At 31.5% G+C, this 12,929-nt stretch overlaps 1 protein-coding gene across 1 annotated transcript; it reads left to right on the top strand.

Annotated features, from left to right (window-relative positions):
- Positions 1 to 4,266: 4,266 nt before the first annotated feature.
- Positions 4,267 to 12,589, top strand: LOC139492343 (uncharacterized). The gene is made up of 4 exons (XM_071280553.1): positions 4,267 to 4,698; positions 9,431 to 9,524; positions 10,825 to 11,034; positions 12,233 to 12,589. Exons 1-4 carry the CDS (start codon positions 4,375 to 4,377, stop codon positions 12,454 to 12,456), a joined length of 852 nt encoding a protein of 283 aa, XP_071136654.1. The 5' UTR covers positions 4,267 to 4,374; the 3' UTR covers positions 12,457 to 12,589.
- The last annotated feature ends 340 nt before the right edge of the window (positions 12,590 to 12,929 follow it).

Here is a 12,929-nt window from a genome sequence, read left to right as displayed (position 1 = left end):
TGAAAAAACCCGGCTCGTTGATTGTAAGGTAAGTGATACAATTGCTGTGTCCACGGAATCCTCGGATGTTTTTTTGTCATCTAGAAACCACTTATCCCAACGAACATGTATTCCTTTTATATTTGATTAGCATTTTAAACTAGTGACTATGTGTTGTGCAACTCTTGTTCCACCAAAATGATAATTATTTCCGCTTTAATTAGAACAGTATTAGCCATACTTACATGGTTTCGACGTAAACTTTCTTTTGTTAATAAAATTTTGTGCATAATTCAAGATTTAAAGTCAAACTCCTTCCTTTTTCAAAATTATAAGAAACGGGTCCAGGTGAAAGGGTCCGTTTCTAATAATTTTGAAAAGAAAGGAGTTTGACTTTAAATCTTGAATTATGCCGTTGGTTTTGGTGGCAGTATCCGTTTCCGCCAGAAGTGGCCGTTATGGTTATGCACATCGCATTTTTAGTATATATTCACAAAACAATACATTAGTAGCATATGGCAGTTGTTATCAAATAGTTCGTTTCTATGTATGTTGCATTTCAGTGTTTCTGGTGTTGTGTTGTTTTCCACTTACAGTTGATGTGTTTCCCTCGATTTTTTTGGTTATACCCTGATTTGTTCTATCTATATCGATTTACAACTATTGAACCGCGGTGTACTACTGTTGCCTTTACATGGGAGTGGTACATCTGAAAAAATGGATTTGAAAGAGACAATGAAAAATTATAAACAGCAGACTAAACCTTTCCACTGTAATTTGTTCAATTAAAATGTTGCATTTAAATATTGTAATAACATACAGGATCAATGTGACCATGGAAAACACAATAGCAACTAAGTGAAATACCATTTGTTTCTTAATATTTGATAATAGTTATCAAATTATAACAATACGGAAACAATCCTCGACTGCGTGCCAAGCTTCAATCTTGACACTTTGATGTTAACAGAGAATTGGTATTCAATTATTCAGTTTATATTCTGTGACGATTGACATCTTTTGTAAAACAAGATTTGAAATATCAAGGGAGCTATATGTATCACATTTGCAGAAATATTTTATACAAACGATACCATTAACATTATTCGCTGTTATCTATTAAACATAATCCAAAATTATGTAATGAATAACTTTTAAACACAAGGTCAGCATTCTTACAAATCAATAAAAACATCAACAAATGCAAACTAACAAAAATGATTATGAATCATGTTAACTACTTGAATAAATCTCCGAATAACCGTTCCTCAATTGGTACGTTAATGTAAATGATCACTGATACACAACACCGACCATTCTAATTTATTGAATACCTATACGTCTGTATTCCACTTTTGTATATGATCTGACTTTCCAATAATTATATTCAAGTGCCACTGAATAGTCTCAATTAGATGACACGGGGGTTTGGCGTACCAAATAATTTTCATACTATTTTAAATACTGTCTATTTTATAATTAGAATTACAATACAGCATGCAGATATATATCCGATGTATCAACAGGACTAATGTTGCCAAATAAATAAAGTGCAAATTATAGAATTCATGTTTACCTAAACATGCTAAACTAGTAAATATATGTTACATATTGCACATACATATTCATCATTCGCACATTTTTGATATTGTATAAAATGTTTCTCCAATTACAACGACTATGCTGAAACGTTTCGATACATAAGATATCAGTAACATTGTCAATTTGTAACAGTATTATTGATCAACTGGAATAGCGATATAGATATCTTATAACCATTATACTATATTTGCATACACAAATTATAACAACATGCGTATTTTAATGTTTCTGTAACCAGATTTGATCCAGGTAGCACAAGGTTTTAGATAGTCAACTTTTTGTTTTAAAAGTTTACATTTATTTTTCATTTAAAAGATACAGAAAAAGAAAGTGTACAGTTACATATTTTATTTTTTATAAGTTATTGATCGATTGATTTTTGCTTGGTTGAAAGCAAGCACCATCGTTACAGGAGAGAACATGACGTCACTAAAATGTCAGTCTCGTTTTTGGGAAAAGATGTATTTTTGACTACTATGATTAATTGTATTGAAAATGACTGCAAAGATTCCTCGTTTTTAAAATGACTTTTGGTACAATTGTGTAAGCAGATTATTTGCGCGGAGAGTCCTTTTAGAACTAGATGATATTCCGAAAACCTGTTTTTTTACAAACTCCTTAATTAGGTTTATTCTTTAAAAAAAATGGATTTGCAATTTAAAGTAAATAAATGTAACAATTAGTTGAAAATAGCTTGGATGCAGATGATCGTAAACATTTCTATTGGATCCAAACTTACCATACGCCTTAAACGTCCATTTGCAATTAATTAAATTTATTTATAAAATAGGTAGATCGCCCGGAGTAAAAGGCAGTGAAATATGAACGTTCTTAACTTAACACAGTAATAAAATACCGTTTTATTGGTATTAATATTGATTTTGAATTTGCAAATATAAAACATTATTGAATGTACTTTTAGAGATATTATCCTACATCCTGTCGATACTTTTATTATACTTATACTTTATACTTAAATCAGCTTTTGGTTAAATACTTGGTCTAAATGCCATTTTGTGCTTCTTTGTTGACTATTTGTTTGTTTTTTAGTGATTAAGATCATTTTTTAAGATGTTTTTTTCACACATCGTTGTCAATATAATGGAATTTGATGCGATTGTTATACAAGTGAGAGGTTAAGCTAGCTTGAAAACCAGGTTTAATCCATCATTTTCTACGTTCCTGTACACAGTCAGGAATATGACGGTTGTTATCCATTCGTTTGATGTGTTTGAGCTTTTGATTTTGCCATTTGATAAAGGGCTTTCCTTTTTGAATTTTCCCGAGAGTTCAGTATTTTTGTGATTTTACTTTTTGGATGTGTAATGATTTAAACTTAATTTTGAGAGAGTTGATTTATCTTTGAATATTACCTGGATTTGAACTAACGTTTAGTAACTGCGAGTACGCGTGTTTTGATGTTTTGTGTCTCATGTTTTATTATAGTTTTAGATACCCGGCTTATAATTTGATACACATATGCACGTTTCGTATACATAAGAATTATCAGTGACGCCCAGATCAAAATAGTCAGAAAGCTCATTACAAGAGCAAAGTTGAATAGTTTTATGTTAGTTTTTTACCACGTATCTATCTTTTGAGTTAAGCCACTGACTTTTACAGTTAGTTCTTATGTTGTGCTGTGTGTTACTGTCCGAATTTAGGGGTACGATTATATGCTCACAAATATCTTAACCCCACCATACTCTTTCTTTGCCTGTCACACACAGGAGTCTATTGTTCAGTGATTGTTATTGGTCCTTTTATAACCGACTATACGATATTGGTTTTTCTTATTGCTGAAGACAAATCGATTGCCTAGATTTTTAACATGAACGTATTTTGAACTTTGGTGGGGTAGTTGCTTCATTGAAAATCATAACACATTTTATTTTCATATGACATCAAAACTAAATAGTTTTATAATAAAATTGATTGTAAAATGTTGTTATACGGTAACTATTATAACATTTACTAAATTTGAATTAATAAGTTTTAAACTATGAAATTGTAAGCTCAAGCAAATATTGATGTATATAAAAAAAAAAATAAGCCAATATGTATTATTTAACAAACAATTAGAAATTTAAATCCCGTAACAATTTACAGATAATTAATTTATCTAAGATATCAAAAGTATTCAAATGATACAACCTCACTAACAATTAGCGGATTTTTTTAATTCAAAAAGTTTATTAGTAGAATTAAAAGATCTGTTTCCATTAAAGTCATAAATTTAAGTATGCAGATTTCAAATTTAAAATCAACTTAAACACTACGAGCCACTAACTCATAGTTATGTATCAAGTGGCAAAATCAGAAGCTCATACAGCAATTGAAAGTAAAACAACTGTCAATGTCATGACTTGGTACAGACGATGTTCTTTTTGCATTAACTTCAGTCGAGTAAGACGCAAAATAATTTCACATATTATTTGAAATGGTTCTAAGTGCTGAATCCTGCTGTAAATTTGTTCTAGTCTTTTCAAGCTTGTTCTGATGATCAAGAAGCTATCCGTTTTTCTCCGAATTTTTTATTGCTCCTTCGTCACGATCGTATTCCCCTTTTTGAAAAACTTTTTTTGATCGATTTGTCATTTTGTCACAATGTATGTAATATGATAAATCATCATTTTGTATGCTTGACAAAACAATTGATTCTTATGTGATGAAATAAACGAAACTATCTATTAGTCACGGGTGTTCATTTATGAAGTATAAGTGCTTTAAAGTATTGGATAACAAAACTGGTTCAAACTTTACTTTGATAGACTGCTTAAAGGAAGAAGGAAAATGATCATAAACATTAACATAGATATGACGACCTGGGCCTTCGTGTTTATTCTGTCAAATGTATCTGCAGAAGAAAGTAGAACAGGCATCTTCCGCATAGAACCTGACACATTGAACACAAGGCTCGATGGATTGGTATTTCGCACTTTTGAAAAGATATCACCAAGGTTGTGCTTTAACAAGTGTATACGAAGACCAAAGTGTCACTCCTACAATTATAACAGAGCCATGTTAACATGTGAACTCAATGTGAAACCAATGTCTATAGCTGATTTCCACAATAAAGACGGATATGTCTATGTAGAAATAGATCGCTTTAGAGGGGTAAGGCATGCTTAGCTTACATAAAATAATGAAAAATTCTTTATAAATAAATTTTTATTAAGAGCTGGTGAAACGTTGAAATAAAACATCTCAAATATTTCCAATTCAACGAGAGCAAATATGTTGTATCATATTGATAACAGAATAATTTTACGACAAAATGAAATGAAACAGACTCTGTCAAACGGTTAAATAGTATAAACTTTAACATAGAAAATAGAAGACCACAATAACATGATTCTACATCTATGCACCAATTGCTATTTCAAAAAACTGTGAAAGGAAAGTTTAACTTTGCACTTGTTTGGCTTTCTTTACTATATTGATCTGAGCGTCACTGCTGAGTGTTATGTAGATGAAACGCACGTATGGTGAAATAAATTATAACCCTGGTACCTTTGATAACTATTTGCCTGTCGAAATGTTCTATTATAATGTTTATTTGTGTTTTTATGTGTCCTTAATGCTCTTGGATTTATTTGTACTGTAGTCCTGTCCTGGAATGTTGTCATTTTAATGTTATATTCAACATTGCCATAGAAACACGTGGTGTGGCTAGCCGCAAAACTAGGTTCAACCCACCATGTTTTACTTAATATGTCATGTACTAAGTATTACACTTTAGCGTTTTGTTTCTGTTGTGTCATAGTTCTCTTCTTATATTTAATGCGTTTCCCTCTGTTTTAGTTTATAACCCGGATTGGTTTTTTTCTCTATCGATTTATGAATTTCGACAACGGTATACTGATGTTGCCTATATTTAGTTATTGTACAGAAGGAATGACCAATCAAGTAGATGATTGTGATCTTGGGATATCAAATATTGTCCAAACATACTAATGATTTTTGACATCGCGATAGTTCTTTACGTTGATCGGTTGCAATTTTACTTCACTTTCCCTTTTAGATGTGTAAGATAGTCATGCGATGCTCTAGGTTCATGCACTACTAAGTCTGATATGGTTACTTGAGGTATGATAGCTGATGAATCATTATGTATGAGGTTGTATAATTCTGCTACTATCTTTGGTCTGAGTCCATTGTTTTCTTTGGGTTTATTTATTTCCTTATGCCAGTTATGAAACTTTGCTCTTGGTAATTTGTCTCGTTCTAAACTTCATTCAATAGGTTTTTGCTATTGTTATGACGACAAAAAATGTCTAAACCGGTCTCATAAAAAAATGATATAAATCGTAAAAGTTTCAACTGATTATCATTAAATCACAGTTTAACACTGGGTCGATACCTCTGCTGGTGGACTATCAGTCCCCGAGGGTATCATCAGCTCAGTAGTCAGTATTTCGATACTGATATGATTTAACAAACGTTATCAAAATTGTCCGTTTATAAAATTTGAAATTATTAAGAAACCAAGGTTTCAACTCCCTTAGGCAAAGTTGGCTTTAGATGAATTTGGCTATTTAACCTAGGTATTTTTGACATATAGCTCTTCAACAGTTTCGGTACTTATACATCTTCGAATTTCAAATATTTGGCTTTGAGCGTTCCTGATGAAGGTAAATCCAGGAAAGCATTTCGGACGCAATAAATTATTAAACGTGTTGTTTTTAACATGTGCACCTGTGATCATCCACAGTTTTTGGTAGGGTTCGTGTTGCTCAGTCTTTAGTTTTCTAAGTTGTGTTTTGTGTACTTTTATTTGTATGTTGTTCTTTTCTATTTTAACCATCGCGTAGTTAATTTGTTTTCGACTTATGATATAAATGTCAATCTAGCATCTTACGTCTCTCTTTTAAAGAGAACCGATAAACATGATAAACAAATAAAGCATAATAGAAAGGGTTTATCTTTCAAAACTACAAAAAAAAAATCAGTTTAATATTAGTTCAAATGCACAACCAGCTTGAAGTTATAGTATACCACTACTGAGCATCAGAATATATTTCTGAACAAACATTTGGTTTTGATCACTCTTCTGTCTGTGCAGTTGAACAAAAGTCTAAGTATGCTATATTTTATATATTTACATCACTATTCTACCCTACATAAAATAATTCGTTGTAAATGAATTATCATTTTAATCTACTATCTTTGAATTTAGTTTCGTTTTTATTGCCAAGTCCTCTTTGAAAACCTGTAATGAATAATAATAATAAATTGTCTTTTTACTGTCTTTTTATTATACCAGCTGATCAAATGTTGGTAGTCATGACAAAAACAAAACAATATATTTTTAAACACACGTTTTCGTATCAACAATATGGATAGATATTTGATAGGATATCATGCTTTATAAAAAGGCTAATACTATTCAAATCAGTATCAGATTTTAATTCCTGTTTGACAAAACATTTCATTGTTATTCCATTTGGTTCTACAATAAGAAAGGTTAAACTTTCACTTACATTTGTAAAATGACAACAAATGAATAAGAAAATCTACAGCAAGATATATACGTGTACTGCATGTATTAATCAATCAATAATCTTTAAAAGAGAGACGAAAGATACTAGAGGGACAGTCAAACTCATAAATCGAAAATAAACTGACAACGCCATGGCTAAAAATGAAAAGGACAAACAGACAAACAATAGTACACATGACACAACATAGAAAACTAAAGAATAAACAACACGAACCCCACAAAAACTAGGGGTGATCTCAGGTGCTCCGGAAGGTTGAGCAGATCCTGCTCCACATGTGGCACCCGTCGTGTTGCTTATGAGATATCAAATCCGGTAAATAGTCTAATTCGGTAGGTCACATTAATGAAAGGGAAGGGGATTGTAGTTACGACGTTAGGAACATATTCGATATCATTTGTGAAACGGTTATTACATAACGGTCAACCAACTCGCGATGGCGTCCGTAAAATTAACGAAGAGATGATTTCAACTCCACCATTTGGAACTCTTGATTTAATAGCTTCCTTGTGAGCAACAACCCTCTATCAAGAAAATCATGATAGGAAATGCAAGCACGGGAATATCGTATCAATTGGGAGATATATACACCGTATGCAGGTCTCGGCACCACTACAATCCAATTTAAACATGGACAACTGTACTAGCCATAGAAATATTTACAATCAATATTTCAGCATTTGTATTTATATTGTATGTGCCTTCTTGACGACACTTTACACTTCAAAATGATCCATTCGTTTAATGTGATTGAATTTTTGATTTTGCCATTTAATCAAACTTAAGATGTTCTGTTTTGAATTTTCATTGGAGTGTCCCTTTTTTGTTAATTTTGTTTTCTTTGAATCATTACTACGACATTTTTAAGCAATGATGAATTTAAAAGCTTTAGTACATTTTGTAGGATAATAATAATAATAATAATAATAATAATAATAATAATAATTTGTTGTTTCTTTATTTGGCTTTCTCTTTAAAGCACCCATTACGGTTTCTCTGGAAGTTTTTAATGGATTTAAACTAGCTTTCAGTACAGCGACTACTCTCAAATTAGTAGAGTGTGTATTTGAGTTTTTTAGTATTGTAGTATTTAAGTTTTTTTGTTGTGCTATTCATCAATCTGGTGTTACGCCCTTTTCATTGAATTTATACAGTTTGCCATTAAGTTTTTCTATTACACCAAAGAGTATGCTTCTGACTACTTTTAGGAATTAACCAAGTACCTTGTCAACGACAAAGAAAAAGTATCTTTGTTTTATTCTTTTTATAATTTGGTAAAAGTAGCAGAGTTTAAATTTACCTGTTTTATTTATTTTCTTCAACTATAATTGAGGGTTTGTACTATATATTGTAAAGGCTCTTTTTTATTCAAGGAATTATCGTATGTCAACCTCTGAATACACAAGTAAATTAACAGCTGTCCTGGAAACATTGTGAATGTCTAAAAGCTAAGCGGGTGTATTTTTGTTTTTCAAATGTTGTCAACTGTCTAGTCACGTTTAAGCATTACTATTCCGTTATAAGCCTTGTATACATAAGTTAAAGATACATAAAATAAAAGCATTAAATGTAAGTTTATCATATTTATGTATATATTGGAGGCGTCGGCCTCTTAAATATGAAAAGATTCCATTTACTTTGCATAGAAATAGCTCATACTTTCTTTTTTTTCTATCTTTTGTCCAATTCTTAAATGATAAATTAGTTTTGATAAAACAGAATAAGTCAAATTATTTAAATTCTTAAGATGAAGTTACACTTTCATTTAACGCATCAATGTAAATATATCGGAAATTGATGAGACTGTCATTAAAGTGAGAGGGTTAGCGCTATAGAACCAGGTTTAATCCACCATTTTCTACATTTGAAAATGCCTGTACCAAGTCAGGAATATGACAGTTCTTGTCCATTCGTTTTTGATGCGTTTTGTTTGATTTTGCCATGTGATTATGGACTTTCCCAATTGATCTTCCTCTAAGTTCAGTATTTTTGTGATTTTACTTTTTTTCAAAAGATGTTTTATGATTATGAATCTGGAAAGATCTTTCCAATTTGTCTATCTTTCTGTCATCCTATTGCAACTTAATCGAGAATTATGTAATGCAATATGAATTGCAGTACGTCGTCGTCTTTTTCGGTTTTAATTTTCAAAACTGGTAAATGTAAATACTTATATCTGACAAACTAAAACGTCTTATGGAAAGATGATGTTTTGATGTAATGATAGTTTATAGACTGCGTTAAATTTATAGAGGTGATAATGTGGTCATATTAAACAACTAAAAAGCAATTATCTTATAAGTCAAAAAATGAACATGTTTTACATGAAATTTATCTATTGATTTCAGGATTCTCTATATGACACATGCCTTGGAAATCAGTGTGAAGAAGGAGAAGTTTGTGAAACTTTGAGAGACGGGAAAAATGTTTGCGTTCAAGATAGTAAGTATATGATCATAATACCCCATTAATCTGTATTTTTGCTTGTATCTTTTCAAAGGTCTACATGTACATTATGAGGTATCAAATCATGCTGTAGCAGTTCCAATAGTGCACTTTTAGATATTGAAAGTAGGTTTATCGTTTTCAAGTATATTTTAAAATGCAGGAACAAAGCGGGTTGATATCCACTTTTTTTTTTAATATTTGAAACGAATATTTTACACAATATGATCTCACTATATTGCTCTGTTAAATCATATACATTAATAAAATAATACTTAGTAGATAGTTATTTCAAAGTGTTTTGGAACAAACAGAATGACTGTGAAACTTTTTAAACATATGCAATTGTAGAAAATACAGTTGTGCTAAGCGAATTTTGGAGAAGTTAATTTAGATTTAAGATTGGTAATCAGCTGCCGTTGCAGGTGTTTATCTAGGAAATGACGTTGCGAAATAAATTTTATTATCAATTCATTGTAACTACAATTTGAATTGATCACCGGTGGTCATTTAGAAACGACTGAAATGGGAGTATTCTGTCGTGAAGTAGTCTACCAACCGCATGTTGATTATTGTTACCAGCAACATTCTTATGGTTTGAATAAGATTTTCATTGCTCAGTCTCTGCAATATAAAGAGCCTATTTTGTTTTACTGACTGTGATACACACCTCTTTCCCATCGAACATGAAATTAAGAATACAACAGATACAGTTAAGTTAAATCCGACTCATATTTTGAATGCATTTAGATATTGACAAGTGTAGTTTGAAAACAAACAAAAAATGACCCAATTGATACGATATGCCATACTTGTCACAAAGAAGTTATTGAATCAAGAGTTCCAAGTTGAGAAATTTAAATCATTCCTTCACAAATGAATGGACGCAGTAACGAGTTGGTTGGCCGTTATGGAATATCTGTTCAACAGATGACGATGAATATGTACCAATTGTCGTAACCAGAACCCATCCTTCGTTTCATGTCACCAATGTGTATTTACATAAGCAATTCGACGGATGAACATGTTAAATAGTATCTGCTTATCCATTGAGGGAAATTGATATTCCTTTTTTCTGGCTCAGTCTTTTGTTTTCTTTGTTGTATTTTGTGTACTGTTGTTTGTCATTTTATTATGAGCAAGGATTCAACAGAATTTTGTACTCAGAATAAAACATAAAACACTCATGCATGGATAGTGAAGAAATTCATGCTACATGAACAATCCGGTGTGATCAGAAAAGGTAAGGTAAACATAGAAATCAATTGTGATTTGATGAAATAACTTGTTTGTACAGGTTGTCAGGACCAAAACTTAAAAAATGTTGCATTTGGTAAGAAAGCGGAGCAGAGCTGGCAGGACACTAATCATATTCCTTCAAACGCTGTCGACAATGACTTAACTACGTACACACATACAACCACAGAAGATTCGCCATACTGGGAGGTAGACCTCGGAGACTATTACACCATACATCAAATCGACATTTTCAATTACAAATCTGGAGGCAAGTATTAACCTTAAGATTTTCCAGCTCATACCTCTATACTCAAAAGTACAATTGTAGATACTACATTTAGAGCATGTGTCCAAATGTTAATTAATGAAAACGTTATTTTAGCCATTATATTTTACTGCAAAAAGGTTTAAGTAAAATGATATAATTTAATATGTAGTTTAGGATACAAGACATTTTACTAATTACGCGTCGAAAGTATATTTATAGTCAGAGAGATGCAAAATATATAAAGAAACCATTCAAACTCATTTGTCAAAAACAAATTGACAACGCCCTGACAGAAAACAAGAAACAACAAAATACTAATAACAATATACAATATACAAAACACAACATCGCAAACTAAAGACTGAGCAACACGAACACCAACAAAATCAGAGTGTGATCTGAGGTGCTCCGGAGCGATAAGCAGATGATGCTCCATATGTGACACCAATCTTGTTGCTCATGTGAATTCAAACGTGATGATACGTTAAATTTAACAGGTCGGACAAGAGGACGGGATTGTTGTTACAAAATCATATCCGTCGTCATCTGTGAAATAATAATAGCGTCAGTAAGTCCGTTTGTTTATGTACTAGATCAATAAACATATTTCAAACTAGCTTTAAGTTTTAAAGGGTATATCGAAAAGGTGACTTTAAAAAGGAAAATAGAATATGTACGACAATTCGAATAAAACAATATAGAATATGTCACATTAAAATGAATATCTATGAAATATTTGATTGAAACTGTTAAAACAAATGTATGTAAAAAGGTCAATATGATATTGAATATTAAAATCCGGAGGATTTTGAACGATAGTTAGAAAAAAAAAATCCGAGAGTCAAAAGGTGTATGGAACAAATCACCTATGAAAATCTGTATTAATTAAAACATTTGTTCTATTTAGAACAAAGGAATTACATTACGTTCATGGTCATTACGGTGCCATTGGCACATTTAAACGCAGCAATAGCTTTTACTACAACGGGCAATAAAAAATTAAACGTTAAAAGAAATTTCGTTTTTTCTTTGATGAGGCGAATTTGCAGGACGAAAACCTCCTCAAAATACCAATTTTATAAACAGCAGGTCAAATTAATCGACTATCTATTGGAAAATTTAAAATAATTATGTTAGGTGACATTTGTCATCATTTTTATTACACTGAAAATAAAATAAGCTGTTTTCCTTTTTACAGGATCTTATCTACAAAACCTTGACATCAGTGTTGGCAAAACTCAGTATGACATGGTTGTATGTGCACATTACGATGGACCAGGTACAAACAGCGAACATTTAGTATTTACCATGGAGAAGAAAGCAGTTGGTCGGTACGTCAAGCTGAATATCGTAGGTAGTGGACGACTGCAATTTGCAGAAATAAAAGTTTTTGCTGTTCCAACAGTGTCAGCTGTGTGTTAACAACTATGACAGAACAAGTTGAATCCTTATACACAAATTATCTCTGTTAGCATGTAACAGGACTACTTGTTTTTGCAGAAATATTAATTAATTGTTTTAGATCTTATCCAAAATAAATAGTGGGTTAAACCTTTTAAGCTAGCACTTGTGTGACAGGTGTATAAAGTTACTGTGTGAGTAAGGTGATATTTATTTGTATCCAGCATCCCCAATTTGTGTCATTAATATAACACGTCAATAAAAGAAATAGTCAAAACCAACATACAATAAAATCTAACAAAAGACGCCAACAAGAAAAACAAAAATGACAAAGATTTAACAGCGCCAGCAGTTAAGATACTAGTAAACACTCAATATCATAGAATGAAAATAAACTGACAACGCCATGGCTAAAAAAATGACATACAGACAAATAATAGTACACAAGACACAACATATAAAACTAAAGACTAAGCAACACGAACCCCACCATA

The sequence above is a fragment of the Mytilus edulis genome, chromosome 10 (assembly GCF_963676685.1).
Source record: "Mytilus edulis chromosome 10, xbMytEdul2.2, whole genome shotgun sequence".
Lineage (NCBI taxonomy): Eukaryota > Metazoa > Mollusca > Bivalvia > Mytilida > Mytilidae > Mytilus > Mytilus edulis.
Note: the sequence above shows the minus strand (reverse complement) of the source record. Positions and strands in the feature narration are given on the sequence as shown.